The 20,896-nt window shown below is 46.7% G+C and overlaps 1 protein-coding gene and 1 non-coding gene across 2 annotated transcripts; one reads left to right on the top strand and one right to left on the bottom strand.

Moving 5' to 3' along the window:
* Positions 1 to 9,950: 9,950 nt before the first annotated feature.
* TRNAP-AGG (transfer RNA proline (anticodon AGG)) lies at positions 9,951 to 10,022 on the bottom strand. The gene has a single exon. It is a non-coding gene; the product is annotated as a tRNA-Pro (tRNA).
* Positions 10,023 to 17,100: 7,078 nt separating this feature from the next.
* OPN1SW (opsin 1, short wave sensitive) lies at positions 17,101 to 20,045 on the top strand. Its single transcript, XM_052638766.1, has 5 exons — positions 17,101 to 17,455; positions 17,752 to 17,920; positions 18,236 to 18,401; positions 18,816 to 19,055; positions 19,926 to 20,045. The coding sequence occupies exons 1-5, from the start codon at positions 17,101 to 17,103 to the stop codon at positions 20,043 to 20,045; spliced, it is 1,050 nt and encodes a 349-aa protein (XP_052494726.1).
* The last annotated feature ends 851 nt before the right edge of the window (positions 20,046 to 20,896 follow it).

The following is a 20,896-nucleotide window of genomic DNA, read 5'->3' as shown; positions in this document are numbered from 1 at the left end:
GGCCGCTCTCGCCACCGCCGCCGCCGCCGCCGCCGCCGCCGCCGCGAGGCCGGGTACCGGAGCCGGGTGCGCAGGGGAGGGAGGGCGGGCCGGCCGAGGGGGCGGGGCCTGGCCGGGCCACCTGACACCGCCCCCGCCGCCGCCCGGAAGCCGGTCGGCCGCCGCAGCTCCGGAGTTCCCCGAGGCCGCTCGAGCGGGAGATGGGAGGAGACCCGCGCAGAGAGTGCGAGCAGCCAGGAATCGGCTGCGCGAGGAGACCCCCTCTGCTCCGTGTGCCAGGATCCCGTCTAGCTCGGTGATGAGGCAGGAAAACCAAAAGGATGGACGGATCCTTCCGGCTTGTTTCCTGCAAACACGCGGATGCTTTTCCACTCCCCTGGCTCCCTACGGCGCAGGGCGCGCCCCCCAGCTCTGCAGTCTCCCAGCCTCAGAACTGCGTGAGGGCAGGAGCGGGGAAACTGAGGCCAGGATACGTGAACTCGGGGCCCTGATCCCTCTGTTGTCCGTGCGTGCGCCCCTCACCAAGCCAGAAGCAGGGACCCTCTTAGGAGGGGCGGCTCCGTGGCCCTACACAGTCCTTAGTGTCCGAAGGCCGCCTTTCTCCACCGCTTGCCTTCCCACGAGCCCTACTCCCGGTGGGCTGCGAGCATGACCCCCACTCATCATGCACACATAGCCTGTTCAGGGTGGGCACTGCTGATTTACACTGTTAAAAATGGGAGATATGAAACTTACGCGGGCTTATTTCACTTAACTTCATCATTCATTCAAGGAACGTCTACTAGGGGCCAGGTCTTGAAGAAACAATTGTTCTCACATCTCTGAAGGTCTTAGCTAGGAAAAATATGGGTACACTTGAGAACTGGGGCGTCCCAGGACATCCAGAAAAGCACTGGGAGATTCCTAAGCCAGGGACACACACCAATCCTTTCTCTCCCCCATCCACTCACAAGGTCTTTGGCATATATTGTCTTTGTCACCGCCACAGGCTCCCAGGTTCACGAGCCCTCCATATTCTTCAGGGGAGAAACTTTCTTCACCTGGACATCCCCTACTTATCCTTCAACACTCAGCAGGGAGTCATCCCTAGGCAGCCCATCCTGATGCCCCCTCCCACCCCATTATACACACCCTGTCCTCCTTTCTCTCTAGGGCAGTGCCAGTCACTCAGGGTTGTCAAGGTCAGATTTTTAATTTTCTGTCTGCCCATTTTCTTGAAGACTGGGAAGTTACCATGGTCTTCTGTATATCTCTGCTGTTGCTGCTGCTGCTAAGTCGCTTCAGTCATGTCCGACTGTGCGACCCCATAGACAGCAGCCCACCAGGCTCCCCCGTTCCTGGGATTCTCAAGGTAAGAACACTGGTGTGGGTTGCCATTTCCTTCTCCAATGCATGAAAGTGAAGAGTGAAAGTGAAGTTGCTCAGTCGTGTCCAACTCTTAGCGACCCCATGGACTGCAGCCCACCAGGCTCCTGTGTCCATGGGATTTTCCAGGCAAGAGTACTGGAGTGGGGTGCCATTGCCTTCTCCTAGCATCTGACAAATTCTCTTACATGTAGAATGAATGAGTAAAGGTAAATCTCCTAACTTCACATCTGTATACTCTGCTTATCATTTAGTATATGATCTCACACTCAAGGAGTTCAGTGTTACCTGTTAACAATAATGTTGCCTCTCAGCCTCTGTCTGTCTCTCTTTCCCTCCCGCCACACCCTGCCTTCTCTCCTCACCTTTCTTCCTCCCTCTCATACTCCCAGCCCAGTATGTGCTCAGAGAGATGGTGAGCATAGATTAAGATGTTTCTTGTGCTCCCTGGGGGATAGGGCTCCACTCCAGACCTGTGGTTAATGTGATCCAGCTGTGGGGAAAGACTGCTGAGCAAGTCCACCCAGACCCCTTCCAGAGGGACTGCTGCAGACTTTAAGTTTGTCAAAACTTGGGGAGCAGAGTGCTTGTCAGGGATGGTGGAAGGAGTTGGCATCAGGAAGATGAAGGGCATAGGGTTCCCAGAAATGATGGAGTCTAATGCTGGAAGCAGAGTGACTCTTTGTTCTGCACCAGCCCAGCTCCTTCTGGTTCTGACTGACCAGCAGGGTCAGTTAGCAGACCTTGACTGCTGACCTCTTGGCTAATAGAGGGAGGGACTGGGAAGGCAGTTGTCAACTGTAACATCCAAGGGTCCAGGCTCTCCTCAGGGAGCTCTGATCCTGAGTATTAGGACTAATCTCTCCTTGGCTCCTGGGTGCAGGTCATCATTTACCCTTGATTTGAGGAGTATTCAGGGGACACCTGAACCAATCTATTCTAGGGACCCAAATGTGGGTAATCCCTGAGCAGAACAGTACTGGGTTGAATGTGAGAGTGGAGATAGGAGGCAGGAAGTATGGGGGGAAGTGGACTGTGGTCCAGAGATGCATCTCTGAAGGGCTTGGAGTGCTGGGAATGCCAGCCAGGTGATCAGCTTAGGGGGATGATCTGAATTAATCCTCATAATCCCTGGACCCAGGACTCAGCCTCCCTCCTAATCCCATCCCAGCAGATCATCCTCTCTGAGGACTGATGCAGCCATTTATCCCCATTTACCCTTATTTCTAAATACCTAGATCCTTTCGTTAAAAAAAAAAAGAAAATCTTTTAAAGATGCATAAAGTACAATACAGAAAGTAACATAATAAATATCCATGCACTCACCACTGAAATCTAACAACTGCTCATTTCTTGACACATTTGATTCAAATAGCCCATCTGTTATATATTTACTTAAATATATGTATTTATAAACAATGGACAATATATTGTCACTCTGGTTATTTAACTTATATGCAGAGTATATCATGTAAAATGCCGAAATGGATGAATCACAAGCTGGAGTCAAGACTGACAGGAGAAATACCGACAACCTCAGGTATGCAGGGGATATCACTTTAATGGCAGAGAGTCAAGAGGAACTAAAGAGCTTCTTGATGAAGGTGAAAGAGGAGAGTGAAAAAGCTGGCTTAAAACTCGACATTCAAAAAAACAAAGATCATGGCATCTGGTCCTATCACTTTATGGCAAATAGATGGGGGAAATGTGGAAACAGTGTCAGATTTCATTTTCTTGGTCTCCAAAATCACTGCAGATGGTGATTGCAGCCACAAAATTAAAAGACACTTGCTCCTTGGAAGAATATCTATGACAAATCTGCTGCTGCTGCAGTCGTGTCCGACTCTGTGCGATCCCATAGATAGCAGCCCACCAGGCTCCTTCATCACTGGGATTCTCCAGGCAAGAACACTGGAGTGGGTTGCCATTTCGTTCTCCAATGCATGAAAGTGAAAAGTGAAAGTGAAGCCTTTCAGTTGTGTCCGACTCTGCGATCCCATGGACGGCAGCCTACCAGGCTCCTCTGTCCCTGGGACTCTCCAGGCAAGAACACTGGAGTGGGTTCCCATTTCCTTCTCCAATGCATGAAAGTGAAAAGTGAAAGTGAAGCCTTTCAGTTGTGTCCGACTCTGTGCGATCCCATGGATGGCAGCCTACCAGGCTCCTGCAACCATGGGATTTTCCAGGCAAGAGTACTGGAGTGGGTTGCCATTGCCTTCTCCAATGACAAATCTAGACAGTATATTAAAAAGCAGAGATATCACTTTGCCAACAAAGGTCCATCTAGTCAAAGCTATGAATTTTCCAGTAGTCATGTATGGGTGTTAGAGTTGGACTATAAAGAAAGCTGAGCACTGAAGAATTGTTGCTTTTGAACTGTGGTGTTGGAGCAGACTCTTGAGAGTCCCTTGGACAGCAAGGAGATCCAACCAGTCAATCCTTAAGGAGATCAGTCCTGGGTGTTCATTGGAAGGACTTATGCTGAAGCTCCAATACTTTGGGACTTGATGCGAAGAACGGACTCATTTGAAAAGACCCTGATGCTGGGAAAGATTGAGAGCAAGAGGAGAAGCAGGCGACAGAGGATGAGATGGTTGGATTGCATCACTGACTCAATGGAAATGAGTTTGAGCAAACTCCGGGAGATAGTGAAGAACAGGAAAGCCTGGCATGCTGTAGTTTATGGGGGTCACAAAGAGTCAGACATGACTTAGTGACTGAACAACAACAAACAATAGACAATACTGGTTTGTGTGCTTTAAAAATATATTTATTTTTTAAAATTTAATTAATTTATTTTACTTTACAATATTGTATTAGTTTTACCATACATTGACTTGAATCCGCCATGAGTGTACATGTGTCCCCCATCCTGAAGCCCCCTCCCACCTCCCTCCCCATCCCATCCCTCTGGGTCATCCCAGTGCATCAGCCCCGAGCACCCTGTCTCATGCATCGAACCTGGACTGGAGATTCGTTTCACATATGATAATTCACATGTTTCAGTGCCATTCTCCCAAATCATCCCGCCCTCTTCCTCTCCCACAGAGTCCAAAAGACTGTTCACTACATCTGTGTCTCTTTTGCTGTCTCACGTACAGGGTTATCATTACCATCTTTCTAAATTCCATATAATGCGTTAGTATACTGTATTGGTGTTTTTCTTTCTGGCTTACTTCACTCTGTATAATAAGCTCTAGTTTCATCCACCTCATTAGAACTGATTCAAATGTATTCTTTTTTAAATGCAAACATTCATGTTATTTCATATAGTGCCAGTTCATAAATTTTAACTGCTGAATACTGTTTCATGGTTTGAATATACCACAATCTATTTATCCATTCTTCTGCTAATGAGCATTTAAGACGTTTTCAGTGTTCCAGATCGTAAGCAATGCTGTGATAAACAGTGCTGTGTGTGCCTCTTTGGCATATATGTAAGCACTTCTCTAAGGTAGATACCTAGAAGTAGAATTTGTGGATCATAGGATACATGCACCTTAAACTTTACAACATATTGCCTAATTGTTCTATAAAGCAGCAGGACCAATTTACATTCCACCAGCAGTGGCTTTCAGTGCTTGTTTAGATTGACGAACATATTTATCAGTCTCTTTGCTCATCATTGCTTCTTGCATTTCATGCCTTTCTTCTTATTTCAGTTTCCTTCTTATGAAGTATATCCTTTGGTGGCATTTCAGACGTCTCTGAGTGGCAAACACTCTCAGTCTTTGTGTTAAAAGATCTTTTATTTCAAAACACAAATGGCAATTTAGTGGGCATAGATTTTTAGGCTGACAGTTTTCTCTTGGCCTTTTGAAGATATTCTATTTTTTCTATAATATTTTGCAGTGAATAAGAAGTCAACTGCCAATATAATTGTCATTCTAGGCGAACAGGCTTTTTTTTTTTCTGGTTGCTTTTAAGGTTTTCATTTTTCTATTCAATATTCTGCAGTTTCACCACAATCTGTTTATAAGCTCAGTTTCAACCTGAGAACTGTGTCTTTCTTCTTTTTGGAAAATTATGGATCATTATCTATTGGAATATTACATTCCCTCATCCTCTCTCTTTCAGAAACTTTATATACATATAAACTTTATATGTATATAACTGAAATCAGATTGATTATATTCTTTGCAGCCAAAGATGGAGAAGCTCTATACAGTCAGCAAAAACAAGACCGGGAGCTGACTGTGGCTCAGATCATGAACTCCTTATTGCCAAATTCAGACTGAAATTGAAGAAAGTAGAGAAAACCACTAGACCATTCAGGTATGACCTAAATCAAATCCCTTATGATTATACAGTGGAAGTGAGAAATAGATTTAAGGGACTAGATCTGATAGATAGAGTGCCTGATGAACTATGGATTGAGGTTCGTAACATTGTACAGGAGACAGGGATCAAGACCATCCCCATGGAAAAGAAATGCAAAAAAGCAAAATGGCTGTCTGGGGAGGCCTTACAAATAGCTGTGAAACAAAGAGAAGCAAAAAGCAAAGGAGAAAAGGAAAGATATAAGCATCTGAATGCAGAGTTCCAAAGAATAGCAAGGAGAGATAAGAAAGCCTTCTTCAGCGATCAATGCAAAGAAATAGAGGAAAAGAACAGAATGGGAAAGACTAGAGATCTCTTCAAGAAAATTAGAGATACCAAGGGAACATTTCATGCAAAGATGGGCTTGATAAAGGACAGAAATGGTATGGACCTAACAGAAGCAGAAGATATTAAGAAGAGCTGGCAAGAATACACAGAAGAACTGTACAAAAAAAGATCTTCATGACCCAGATAATCACGATGGTGTGATCACTCACCTAGAGCCAGACATCCTGGAATGTGAAGTCAAATGGGCCTTAGAAAGCATCACTACGAACAAAGCTAGTGGAGGTGATGGAATTCCAGTTGAGCTGTTTCAAATTCTGAAAGATGATGCTGTGAAAGTGCTGCACTCAGTATGCCAGCAAACTTGGAAAACTCAGCAGTGGCCACAGGACTGGAAAAGGTCAGTTTTCATTCCAATCCCAAAGAGAGGCAATGCAAAAGAATGCTCAAACTACCGTACGATTGCACTCATCTCACATGCTAGTAAAGTGATGCTCAAAATTCTGCAAGCCAGGCTTCAGCAATACGTGAACCATGAACTTCCTGATGTTCAAGCTGGTTTTAGAAAAGGCAGAGGAACCAGAGATCAAATTGCCAACATCCAATGGATCATGGAAAAAGCAAGAGAGTTCCATAAAAACATCTATTTCTGCTTTATTGACCATGCCAAAGCCTTTGACTGTGTGGATCACAATCAGCTGTGGAAAATTCTTCAAGAGATGGGAATACCAGACCACCTGACCTGCCTCTTGAGAAACCTGTATGCAGGTCAGGAAGCAACAGTTAGAACTGGACATGGAACAACAGACTAGTTCCAAATAGGAAAAGGAGGACGTCAAGGCTGTATATTGTCACCCTGTTTATTTAACTTATATGCAGAGTACATCATGAGAAACACTGGACTGGAAGAAGCACAAGCTGGAATCAAGATTGCCGGAAGAAATATCAATAACCTCAGATATGCAGATGACACCACCCTTATGGCAGAAAGTGAAGAGGAACTAAAAAGCTTCTTGATGAAAGTGAAAGAGGAGAGTGAAAAAGTTGGCTTAAAGCTCAACATTCAGAAAACGAAGATCATGGCATCTGGTCCCATCAGTTCATGGGAAATAGATGGGGAAACAGTGGAAACAGTGTCAGACTTTATTTTTGGGGGCTCCAAAATCACTGCAGATGGTGATTGCAGCCATGAAATTAAAAGACACTTGCTCCTTGGAAGGAAAGTTATGACCAACCTAGGTAGCATTTTCAAAAGCAGAGACATTACTTTGCCAACAAAGGTCTGTCTAGTCAAGGCTATGGTTTTTCCAGTGGTCATGTATGGATGTGAGAGTTGGACTGTGAAGAAAGCTGGGCACCGAAGAATTGATGCTTTTGAACTGTAGTGTTGGAGAAGACTCTTGAGAGTCCCCTGGACTGCAAGGAGATCCAACCAGTCCATCGTAAAGGAGATCAGCCCTGGGATTTCTTTGGAAGGAATGATGCTGAAGCTGAAACTCCAGTGCTTTGGCCACCTCATGCAAAGAGTTGACTCATTAGAAAAGACTCTGATGCTGGGAGAGATTGGGGGCAGGAGGAGAAGGGGACAACAGAGAATGAGATGGCTGGATGGCATCACCGACTCGATGGACGTAAGTTTGAGTGAACTCTGGGAGTTGGTAATGGAGAGGGAGGCCTGGCATGCTGCGATTCATGGGGTCGCAAAGAGTCGGACACGACTGAGCGACTGAACTGAACCGGACTGAGACTTTATACGTATAATATAACAGTACATATAACCAGTCCTCTTTCTTATGAAGTATATCCTTTGGTGGCATTTCAGTGAAAGTCTTTGAAAGTGAAAGTGAAAGTTGCTCAGTCATGTCCTACTCTTTGTGACCCCATGGACTGTATAGTCCATGGAATTCTCCAGGCCAGAGTACTGGAGTGGGTATTTCCCTTCTCCAGGAGATCTCCCCAACTAAGGGATCAAACCCAGGTCTCCCACATTGTAGGCAGATTCTTTACTTGAACCACCAAGCAAGCCCAGAAATACTGGAGTGGATAGCCTATCCTTTCTCCAGCACATCTTCCTGACCCAAGAATCAAACCGGGGTCTCCTGCATTGCAGGCAGATTCTTTACCAACTGAGCTATCAGAGAAGCCCAAAAGTCTCTCATATTTTGTATCTCATTACTTTCCCCTTTCCCCCCTTATTTTCATCAACCTCTTCTTCCAGTTCATCAATTCTCTTTCCAGCTGGGTCAAGTCTACTGTTTAATGCATTGAGTCTTTAGTGGTATAGCTTTCATTTCCTAAAGTTTTGTTTTTTTTCCCTCAATGAGCTGCTTTTCTTCATAGTGCAATATTTTCATTATTGTTTACTTTCTTGTCTTTCATCTTTAACACTTTTAAGAAAACTTGTACGGTGCTTGTCGTATTTTTCTATTATGCACCGTTCTTAGTGTGTTAATTGTCCTGTCTGCTGTGTCTGCCAATTCTTCCTTATGATGGATTGCTTTCTTGTCTAGCTTTTAATATTTTATTATGAATTCTTTTTCAGTAGGTGTTTTTGACTTGTCACTTTTTAGTGAGATTTCCATTTATTTAGTGAGATATACCTCGGGTTATGAAACATGCTTGGAGAGCTCTTTCCTGCTTTCTGTGGTTGTGTGGTATTCCTAGGGATTCCTGTGGTATTCCTTTGTGGTATTCCCAGGGAGTCCTGTGGTATTCCTAGGGATTTTCCTAAACCAATTTATATTGAGTTTCTTGGCTTGAGGATTCAGCATCATGCAGATATACCCAGAGGCAACACAAGCATCTTCTCAGGCTTGGAGTTCAGTTTCTCAGAGCTGACTTATATTTCTCCCCCTTTTTTCTCTGCTTCCTTGAACTGGGGTGTGCCATTTTTAGTCTTCCTGCATGGATAAAGTAGATCTTCGATGTTCTAAACTTTAACATAGAGGGTTCAGTCCCAGCTCTTTGTCTCTGCTGGGCTGAGGGGACATAGCCTAGAAGTGAAAGCAATATATCTGTTATCTGTGTCTGAAAGAAACCATGGGCTCCTGTGATAGCTCTTTTCCTTCTTCCCCTCTCCCTTCTTTGTTTTGTATTCCTTTTTTTTTCTTTCACTTTTTGGCCACACAGTGCAGTATATGAGATCTTAGTTCTCTGACCAGGGATTAGAAGCAGAATTAGAAGCAGAATCTTAACCACTGGATTGCCAGGGAAGTCTCTTGTATTCCTTTTTAAATTCTGATGTCTGGAAATTTCAAAGTCAATTTTGCAACTGTTCATACTTCAATTTTTAAATTCTGCTTTATGCAATATTTCTGTGTGTGTTTTAGGGGACACTAGGTGAAGGGAGAGCTACGTTAGTTCAGTCTGTCACGTTGTCAGAATTTCCTTTCTAGATTCTCTTTACCTTTAGTAGTATGCCTAACAATCCCTGTCTGTAAGGTACATTATAGTTTGCAAAGGGCTTTCACATACAATTTCTGATTTAATCCTCCCAACTTTGAGAAATGAGTATTATTGTTCCCATTTTACCAAGAGGAAAGTTGAGAATCCAAATTGTAACTTTGATCCTAGCTTTTGGACTTTGAAGCCAGTATATTTCATAGCTTGGATTTGCGTGGCGGGTTTGCCTTTTACTGACCTCCAACTCAGACCCACTCCTCAGTCCTGACCCCCTGCTCTTTCTCTGAGGCTTAGAGTTTTTCTGCCCTACACAAGGCAACATTTTGTCTCTATAACCTTCTCAGGTTCAGCACCTGGAGCTATGACAATCTCTTTCTGCTTGGTTTGGCCTCAGTGGGAATAATGGGGTATCTATAGGACATGGCTAGTGGGGAAATTGACTGGCAGCTTGTCCCGAGTCCTTTATTCACTCACCACCACATCATCTCTGCTTCTAACTGTAGAAAAGGCAGGCAGTGTATACTTGTGTGTGTGGTGGGGAAAAGGGAATGGAAAAAAAGGAAAATCCAGGAAAAACAGGGCTCGTCCGGGATTTGAACCCGGGACCTCTCGCACCCTAAGCGAGAATCATACCCCTAGACCAACGAGCCACTGATGGTTATCCCTTTCCAGATGTGCCTTCTCTGCCATCTCAGCAGCAGCCACAGTCTGTGGTTCTTGGAAGAGTTTCTTCGTCCAGGCTGGCTCCCAGCCCAGGCCGGCTCCACTCCAGCAGGCCTCACCCCTCAGCGCTCTCCGCTCTTCCCCAGCCCACTGCGGGGACTGTTCCATCTTCCCTGTGACCATCCAGCTCTCCCCCAGGCTGCCAAGTGGAGTTCATGGGGTGCTGCTGGGGAAGGGCAGAGAAGGGGCCAGGCTCCTCCAGCCGCCCTTGTGAGAAGCCCAGGGCTGAGGGGAGCCAGTTTGGTGTCTCCTGCACCCGGAATAAACCATCCTTCTTTCTTATCTCATGATTAGAGCAACAGAAAAAATCCTCCGTACTCATCAGTCTCCCAGATGGGGACCGAGAAGCCTGTCCTCGATCACCTTTGATTAGGTGACAGTTGCTATATGACTCAGTTTTTTCATCTGTCAGTTGGGGAAGGAACCCCTGCCCTGTCTCACAGGGTCATTTGAGGATCAGGTGAGAAAACATAAGTGAAAGCACTCTACAGGGACTTCCCTGGTGGTCCAGGGGTTAAGACTCCCCTTCCAGTGCAGAGGGTCAGGGTTTGATCCCTGGTCAGGGAGCTAAGATCCCGCATGTCTTGTAGCCAAAAAGCCAAAACATAAAACAGAAACAATAATTGTAACAAATTCAATAGACTTAAAAAAGAAAGGAAGTATGCTGCAAACTGTAAAGTGCTGGAAAAGGAAAGGAGTTACGATGGTGTAATCTGAGGGCAGGGAAAAAAATACACACTAGGAGAGCTGCCACTTAATGCTTACGGTAGGCTGAGCGGTGTGATCTGCGCTTTACAGCTCTTTCTTAACTTCATGGCAGCCTTGTGAGATAGCTGTCACCCCACTGTAAGAAAATGAAACTTGGCAAAACTCAGCTTACAAGGATCACATTTATCTGAATCCAAAGCCTGTTTTAAACACAGTACACATGCTACCCAGACTTTCTAGAAAACCAAAAATGGGAATACATTCTGTAAATACACACACTCCCTCCCTCATCCCGGCCTGCCCTGTTCATCCCATCCAGGGAAGCTGCAGGGACGAGCTGGCCCATCAGCTAAGGGTGGCCAGGGTGGGGTTCTTCAAGCTGGGGTTTCCCAAATGAGAGAGAGGGAGGAGGTCACCCCTCTAGAAACTGGGGCCTTGTAGGAGACCCAGGAGGCTCTGCCACGGCACCACACCCATCACATCCCAGGACACTTGCTTGCTTCCGGGGTGGGGGGTGCCCCCTAGGAGGCTGGGGACTTCTGGCGGGACAGAGATCTCTCTTATTGATCTCTGGATCTAGGCTGGCATCTGGCACTCGGCAATACTGCTGACAAAACAAACGACTCCCAAGCACTTCTGTGTGCCTGGCCTTTGCTAAGCACTCTATCAGATTAATCTCATTTCACCCTCACAGCACAGTTGCTGCTGCAGATATCTCTCAGCAAATGACTGTGGAATTAATTAGTGCAAGAATGAAGAAAGAAAGTCAGGGGTATACACAAAAAAAACCCCACCAGGGGCAACAGATACTCGGATCGAGGTAAAAACCATAAGCCTGAAGAAACCCTCTCCACCATCCACGTAAAAATAGGCTTCCTAATAAACCAACCCCTTCTCTTGGATAGGAGGAAGAATGGTTCTCTCTTTAGAGAACTGATTGGCCAACATTCCTTTGTACTCAGGGGATCAAGTTTTATTATCTCCATCCAGGAGTGTCTGGACCAGATGCCTGACTCAGCTAACTAGTCATGGCCAGAGAGAAAAGCAACAGCTCATCTATTCTCAAACCAAAGGGACTTTTTTGGGTAATTGTTCCCCAGCTTCAAACTGGCTTATAAATAAAAGCCACTCAACACGTCATTCCATTACCTCAGTATGCATTCCCTAATTGTTTCTCTCGCTTGGTGTGCCAGGGAGTGAGGTGGCTCCTAGTAAGGGCTCCAGGGGGACTTGGAGAGAATGTTTCAGGGCTGAGACTGGGGTTGGGTCCCAGCCCAGGCTTCTCTCTGGGGGAGCTGATGGAATTTGAGGCCGGATCCTTCTCAGTGTGGGCGGTCTTGAGCAGTGTCCTGCCTAGTCAATACCAGTAAACCCTTCTTTGCCCAGAGCCATAAGATACTCTTTTCCCACCCCACACTTCCCTGGGCCACCCCTGATGGCTCAGACGGTAAAGAATCTGCCTACAATGCAGGAGATCTGTGTTCAGTCCCTGGTTGGAAAGATCCCCTGGAGAAGGGAATAGCTACCCACTCTGGTATTCTTGAATAGCTATCCACTCCAGTATTCTTGAGGCTTCCCTGGTGGCTCTCAGATGGTATAGAATCTGCCCACAATGTGGGGGATCTGGGTTCAATACCTGGGTCAGGAAGGTATTCTCATCCCCTGGAGAAGGGAATGGCAACCCACTCTAGAATTCTTGCCTAGGAAATCCCATGGATAGAGGAGCCTGGCAGGCTACAGTCTGTGGTGTCACACAGTCAGACACATCTGAGCATGAAATGTGTTTTAGCAGTTTTAGCTTCTTTGCCAAGAGCCATAAGACATCCTTTCCCCACCCGCACACTTCCAAATGCCTCCAAGATGGTGGGGTCAGGGAGAGGATCGCTTTCCTGGTGGCAATCCGTTGGCATCTACCATGCGTTGATTTCCAAAGTGACTGTGGCCTGGCTCTAGGCAGTAGGAGTTCAGGCCCTCAGTGACTCATTTGTCTCTGCATTTTAAGGCCAGCAGATGAAATTCTCTAGGGAGAGTCATGATTCTGCCTCTGGGTGGGGATAGGGGATAGGGGGGTGGTTTCTGTCCTTTCCTCCCAGATATGAAGATGGCATTTGTTCAAGTAAACCTTGGATGATTTCTCATTTTCAAAAGAGCGTGTGTGAATCTTTCCTTTATCTCACCACTTCTCTGGAGAGTGACTGGTCAGTATTTAACAGACAACATTGTCACAACACATCATTTCAAGCTCGTTGTCACCTCCTATGCAGGAAAAACACAGCAAAAAACGAACACTGGTTGCTTCTGGAGAGGGGAATTGGGAGACTGGGTGGGAAAGAAATGTATTGTTCACTGTATGTTCTTTTGTGCTTTTTGAATTTTGAGCCCCGGGCATTTACAATCCACTCAAAACAGGAATTAAATGATAAAAAACTAAGCGGAGAGAAGCAATGATTCAAGCCTCCAGAGAGTTGAAATGTCCTGTGGATCAGAGCAGCCTGGCAGAGCTGGTATTTGGCCCCCCGGGGAATGGTTCTGGTTTATGTCCTGTTCTGAATCATGCCTTGTGTGGAGCCTATATTGAAGGTACTAGTCAATAGTAGACCCGGGCCAGTGAAACTGGTGGTTGTGCTACTCAGGAATGTTGTTAAGGACCTTGTTTATTAAATCACACCGATGTCTCCTCTGTGATCCCCCCTCTTTGCCTCTCATAATCCGAAGAATGGTTAGTTTGTGTTTGCTTTCTGGACATTGAATTTTGTAAATGGGGTCCCTGGGGAAGCATGAATATATGGTCCATCAATAGCGAGCTCCCAGAGTAGTTGTATTTCATTCTCACCCCTGAACTTGCTTCTGTTGTTTCTCTCTCTTTTTTTTTTGCTTTCACATTTGATTAATAGTTTTTCATTTATCCTATATAGTTCCGTAAGCCTTCCTTAAACTATCTCTGGAAGAGGTGGGAGTATATATGAATACACTGCTGCTGCTGCTAGGACAATAGGGGGATAAAAACCCTGAAACAAATCAGAAAATCTCCTCTTTCACTAGGACTTTTTTTTTTTTTTTCTGGATAATTAAAAGTACTAGAAAAACATAATTTCTCTTGATTGTTTTCTGTTTGGTTCTGGGCATTTATAAGTTCAACTTGAAATCACTGGTTCTCAATTGGAGGGGAGAGGAGCAGGGGGCAATTTTGCCTCTTGGGGGGCCATTTGTGTCTGGAGACATGACCGGGTTATTACCACGGAGGTGGCAGTGGTGCTTTCATCATCCAGAGGCCAGGGATGCTGTTAAACATCTTCCATTGCACAAGACAACCACCCCCCACCCCGATCCCCCCAGATCATCCAGTGTGGTGGTAGTGCTGAGGCTGAGAAAACCCTGGTCTAAATGTACCTGACGCGATATTCTGTAAAGCCTCAGTGTATTGTCATGTTCCTAAATTAATAAAATAACTCGAAATCTGAAAAGGGTACAATATTATATATTAAATATACAGCCCTTTAAATATACAGGAGGATTGGTAAGGACCCCCTGCAGACACCCAAATCCTCTGATGTTCAAATCCCGTATATAAAATAGCATAGTGCTTGCATATAATCTCACATTCTCTTGGATACTTGAAATTATCTCTAGATTACTGACAATACCTAATACTTATAATACCTTGTAAATAGTTATAAATACAATGTAAACGCTATGTGAATAGTTGCCTGTATAACGCAATTTTAAGTTTTGGTTTTTGGAATCTTCTGGAATTTTAAAATATTTTGGTTGACCCTTGCAGAAGCGGAGGGTCCACCATACCTAAAACGTCTTCAGTTTTTATATCATTACCCTTCTCCGATACCTCTTGTCCTCTCCCTAAAATCTCCCCTCCTCCTACTCCATGGCTTCAGTGACTGGAAATTTTTATCCCTTGCCAGTGAGACTCTATGCTTGAGTAAGGCTCGGTTGGCCTGAACCGCACAGGGGCATCTGCCTCCTTTCAACTGTGGCTGCGTTGCCCTCAGCTGGGGCCCATTGCCCCTACTTCTGATGTGGGGTGGAATAGAGAGGAAGACACTGTCTGGGAAGTTGTCAGGACCACAGTGGGAGAGGCTAAAGATGCAGCCACTTGGCCTAAGGAGTGGGCGTAAGAGGCCTCTCTTACCCATAACGGTTGGACTGACAGCCCAAACCCAGCGGGCTCCTGTCAGAACCAATTGCAGAGGTGGGTGCCTCAGCAGAGCTCTGACAGCTGACGGGGACTGAGTCCACTCAGCCCAGGCTGACGCATTGCTGTGTGCCCTGCCCAGGGATGGGCACTTAAAACACTGCCTCCAGGGGGACTTCTGGCCCTGGTCTTAAGGACCCAGGGCACAGAATATGCCAACTCAGGCAATCTAGTGGGGACCAACTGGCCTTGCAATTCCTGGACAGTTAGCTGGCTTTCACCAGGAACCTCCGCGAGGAATCCTACCTGTGGGTGAGTGTCTATGCGGAGCGTGTGTGTGTGCTCATGCACACGTGTCCCTGTGTGCCTGGAAATGTCAGACTTTCAGAAATGGCTGACATGTCTCCATCTAGTATTTCTAGTTCAGGATTCAAGGGACAGATTTTTGTCCTAAAGTGTGGTTTTCTGGGAGTTTCAACTGGAGAAGCTGAAGTCCTTGCTTAACTTGTCTAACTTGGAAGGAATCAAATATAAACTCTTTCTCTCCTGCAGTAGGTAGCAGCCCATATCTCTGCTGAGCTTTCAGACCTTCAGCTCTTGCCTTTTGCTGGGCTCCTCGGAGATTCCTCCAGGCATAGCTCAGCAGTCGTCTTAGGATTTGAGGGGAGTTTATATGCAGATTTGAAGGCTTCTCCTTTCATGGCTTCCTTCATTCCCAGAAACCCACCTTCAATTTCCCGCTGCTCTGGAGTCCCAGGCTCTGTCTTGTGACTCTCCAAGTCAATAAAGGCTGGACTGTTTGCTTGAGGAGTCCTAGCTGGTCCTTGCCCTATAGATGGGGATTGTCCTTAGGAAAAATCCATTTGAATGTAGATAGTAGGTGGTTCCTTTCATTCAAGGGTTGAGTCCCCTTTAGTTTCTGCCTGTTTTGAGGGTACTTTATAGTGCTTTCAAATAGTTTTTTTTTTTTCCACATTTTGTCCAGAGTTTGTAACTTTTATCTATGATGGGATTCACCTGACCCAAATGACTGCCATTACTGGACCATCCTTTCACTTTTAACTTATCTATATATCTATAGTCACTCTTATCTATATATCTATAGTCTACTGAGGTTTGGAAGAAGATACACTCATAAAGGCTGAAGTGTAGTGTTGAGTATAAGTGCAAGCAGAGCTTTAAGTATTTTATTTTTTTTGGCCACTCCATGTGGCATGCAGGATCCTAGTTTCCCAACCAGGGATCAAACCCGTGGGTACCCCCTGCAGTGGAAGTGCAGAGTCTTAACCCCTGGACCACCAGGGAAGTCCCCACACAGAATTTAGACTGGAGCTGGGGTCACCAGGGTGGCTTCTCAGCAAATCAGGCTAAGAGCTGAGCAGGTCTGGGATGGGCAGACAGGAGGAAGTCTGGCAGCTTAGGCACTGCTGAGTTAACGGCAGGGGCAGGTGTGAACATGGTGTGAGAGGGACCACAACACACCAACCTGGACCTGGCTGGGAAAGTTCTGAGCAGGAAAGGTTCCATCTCTGGGATGACTCGCCATGAAGAAACTGGCAGCCTGGGATGCCTTAGACCTCTAGGCACTGTCAAGTTACCCCTGGACTGTTCCATGAAGGCTGTTCAAGAACACTCTCCATCCTCTACCCTTTCCTGCAGCCTGAGGCTGGCTGAGCCCAAGACCCCTGGAGAGGGAGACTTAGGGGGCACCTTCCACAATGAGGCAGATGGTGTGCAAACACCTACAGGGATATAGTGGTGCCTGAAGCGAAACGAAGAGGCTTGCCTTCAACAGTTCCACTCAAAGGGAAGAAGAGTGGTGGAAGGGTCTTCATTAAATATGGGTCAGCATCTCCCTACTGAGTCCACTCTTATTTATTCCAGCCCGCAGCATTGCATATCTGGATTCTGTGAGCCCAATCTTTTATCCTCTGAAGAACACACAATCGGCTTTGGGGCCACAAAAGGTTTAGGTGGGGGTTTGGGGTCTCTAATCTCAAACTTTGTCCTTAGGAGGCTTAGGATCAGTACTGATCTTTCAGGGAGCCCCAAAGTGGCTTTGGAGGAGAGGGTCTTTGGCAGGGTGGGGGAGAAGTGGTGGGGGAGGATGATCTATAAGAGGAATCAGAGGGGGTGGGGGACATCCCATGAGCAAGATGTCAGAGGAGGAGGAGTTTTTTCTGTTCAAGAACATCTCCTTGGTGGGGCCGTGGGATGGACCTCAGTACCACCTCGCCCCTGTCTGGGCCTTCCACCTCCAGGCAGCCTTCATGGGTTTTGTCTTCTTTGTAGGGACGCCACTCAATGCCACGGTGCTTGTGGCCACACTGCGCTACAGGAAGTTGCGGCAGCCGCTCAACTATATTCTGGTCAACGTGTCTCTGGGGGGCTTCATCTACTGCATCTTCTCTGTCTTTGTCGTCTTCATCAGCAGTTGTTATGGGTACTTCGTCTTCGGCCGCCATGTCTGTGCCCTGGAGGCCTTCCTGGGCTGTACAGCAGGTACTGCAGGCGAAGGGAGCTGGAGGAACGGGAAGGATCCTGCTTCAGGATGGGAGCCAGGGGCCAGGCTGTTGGGTTAGAATGGACCGCTAAAGAGGACTCCAGGGGGAAGAAGTTTGGCGTTCTTTTGAATGCTGAGGTAGAGAGCCACCCGGAGGTCTGAGCGAGTCCCAAACTCTATCTCACTCTCCAGTCCAACCCTTCCTCTCTGTGCTTTCTCCACACCGCCTGTATTCCTCTCTGCCTGCCAGGATGAGCGGCGCTGTTGACCCCATTATCCGCCCATTTCATCACAGGTCTGGTGACAGGCTGGTCACTGGCCTTCTTGGCCTTTGAGCGCTACATCATCATCTGTAAACCCTTCGGCAACTTCCGCTTCAGCTCCAAGCATGCCCTGATGGTGGTCGTGGCCACCTGGACCATCGGTATTGGTGTCTCCATCCCACCCTTCTTTGGCTGGAGCCGGTGAGAGTGCAGGGCAGTTATGCTGACTTAGCTAGAAGCTCAGGTTCTCAGGGTGGGAAGAGAGTGGGGCATGGTCATTGACCTCTAATTTTTAAAGAGCTAGAGGAATAGAGAAGGGAAAGGGCTGTGGGAGACAAGTGCTAAGGTTTACTCTGTGGTTGGAATTGCCAAAGGTTGGCTAGTAAGGACAGAAAATACCCTCTGCCTGACATAACTCTGGGTTCTAAGCAGAGAACACAACCCAGGAATCTCAGCTCCCGCTCTACCAATTCTTGCTGTGAGCCTCACAGTGAACAAGTGCTTGGTCCCTTGCAGATTCCTCCCTGAGGGCCTGCAGTGTTCCTGTGGTCCCGACTGGTACACCGTGGGCACCAAATATTACAGCGAGTACTATACCTGGTTCCTCTTCATCTTCTGCTACATTGTGCCTCTCTCCCTCATCTGCTTCTCCTACTCTCAGCTGCTGGGGGCCCTCAGAGCTGTGAGTGGCTTTTGTGAGGGTCAGGGAGGAAGGGGTCACAGGGCTCTAGATGAGAGGGAAGAGTGGGTATGTGCTCAAGAACACAAAACACCCGGAAATGTCCACAGCCAGTGAGGGGTATCAAAAAGCAGTGCAGGAAGCAGGGACAGGGAGATGAGGGGATGAAGACTGAGGTGGAGTCATCCCAGCTCAGATGCATCGAGAGATGCATGTGATTCCATCCAGTATCACGGACTGGAGAGAGAGCTGGCTCCATCTTGCCTTCCTCAAGGAAAGGGGAACAGAGGAACTAGGTCAGAAGGTGGGACGGCAGAGAGACAACTAGAGCAGATGGCCCCCTGGTTGAAAAACGTCCAGACTTGGGGGTTCAGGGCCAGGGAGCAGAGGGCGTGATGTTTTCTGCACTCTTTCCAGGTTGCGGCTCAGCAGCAGGAGTCAGCTTCGACCCAGAAGGCTGAGCGGGAGGTGAGCCACATGGTGGTGGTCATGGTGGGATCCTTTTGTCTCTGTTACACACCCTACGCTGCCCTGGCCATGTACATAGTCAACAACCGTAACCATGGGGTGGACTTACGGCTTGTCACCATTCCTGCCTTCTTCTCCAAGAGTGCTTGTGTCTACAATCCCATCATCTACTGCTTCATGAATAAGCAGGTAAAGTCCTCTTTTGTGGTGAGCAGGGGGCTCCTCACTGCGGTCACTTCCCTTGTTGTGGAGCACGGGTTCTAGGCTCGGGCTTCAGTAGTTGTGGCACATGGGTTTAGCTGCTCTGCCTACCCCAAATCCTGTATTGAAGCTAATAACCCAAACTCAGACAAATCAAGGAGGGTTCCTGTCTTATAGAGCCAAACACTCAGCTTTGAGAATTACTTTGTTTCCTCAGTTCCAGAAGTGGATTAAAAACTAATGAGGAAGCTCCTGGATATTAACAGAACTGGCAGCCCTTTCCTAGTTGGGAGCACTTTCTAGTAATGGTGGGTGGGGGTACTGTGGGGTCACTTTTGACAGTGCTCTCCTGGCCACCCACTCCAGCATTCTTGGGCTTCTTGTGGCTCAGCTGGTAAAGAATCTGCCTGCAATGCGGGAGACCTGGGTTCCATCCCTGGGTTGGGAAGATCTTCTGGAGAAGGGAAAGGCTACCCACTCCAGTAATTCTGGCCTGGAGAATTTCATGGTTTGTATAGTCCATGGGGTTGCAAAGGGTCAGACACAACTGAGTGACTTTCACTTTCACTTCAATTTCCTGGGACAGGGTGCTTTGTGAGGTTTCCCAACAGTGAGGCCTCAGGGTTAGCCAGAATGTGTAGGGATTATTATTGTAGATCCCGCAGGAGTGAGTAGTGTTAGCCTGGACTAGCCAGCTCTGAGGATTGAGAAGACATAATCAGTACTGCTAGAGGAGATCCCATGTATAAGGCACTGTGTGAGGCTATGGGGATACAAAGGTCTTTTTTCTCGCACGCTTCCGGATGTTGCCTCCTCCGTACTGGTCTGCCAAGGAGACTCTCTGCTCTTTCCCTCTAGTTCCGCGCTTGCATCATGGAAATGGTGTGTGGAAAACCCATGACAGACGAGTCTGAAGTGTCTAGCTCCCAGAAAACCGAAGTGTCTACTGTCTCTTCTAGCCAAGTTGGCCCCAACTAAGGAGCCGTACTGGCCTGTGTGCAGTGAGGACTTTACATTTGAGGACATTTCTACTTTCTGTATCAAAAACCAAACCACTACCAACACAGAAAATGGGAAGGGGAGTGACAGCAACTTGAGGGGTCAGTTTTCCATTTTCCTACGATTTCCTTCCTACCTACAAAGCAGCTGTTCCAGCTGGGTCTACTTCAGACCACCTCAAGGGCCATTTCCGCAGTCATCAGTGTCTACTCTTAAGTGGCACAATTTATAGCGTTTGGAGAACAGATTTCTATGTACAAGGCAATTGTAAAGGAATATGGCTACTTTTTCAGTGTACAGACAATTATTTTCCTTTTCAGTAATTTTTTCCCCCTCCTGGGGATCCGTTCAAAGATGATACATTTTGAATCAGAACTTAGGAAAACACCTTAGAAATGAGACATTAAAAAAAAATTTTTTTTAAACCTTTTAGTAGGTCCTAAATATGAGTTTGAAATAACTTTCTTATGCTGTCACTGCCAGGAATCGCTATCACTTTGACAGTGACAGTCATGCCCATAAATGCCTGCACCAGCATGAATTATTCCAGGTGCTTCCTCCCCCTTGCCCCCACATCTCTTATTTGGCTAAACTGATTTATCTGTCTTAAGCTGTGTATTTACTAAAGTCAATGGTTCAACTCCCTTCATGTTCTCAAAATGATTGGCGCATCTCAATACTGTTTATAAACTATACAAAATGTTCAAAAAACTGTTTTACCTTATATTCCGTCTCCCCACCCCCTGAAGAAGAGCCTTTTTGAAATAAAAATCAAGATAAATGTGTGTACATTCAGAAATGGCTGTGTTTGGTATCAGACAATTATGTAA

Source organism: Budorcas taxicolor, chromosome 4, assembly GCF_023091745.1.
Source record: "Budorcas taxicolor isolate Tak-1 chromosome 4, Takin1.1, whole genome shotgun sequence".
In the NCBI taxonomy this organism is placed as follows: Eukaryota; Metazoa; Chordata; class Mammalia; order Artiodactyla; family Bovidae; genus Budorcas; species Budorcas taxicolor.
This window is presented reverse-complemented; position numbering and strand designations above follow the sequence as displayed.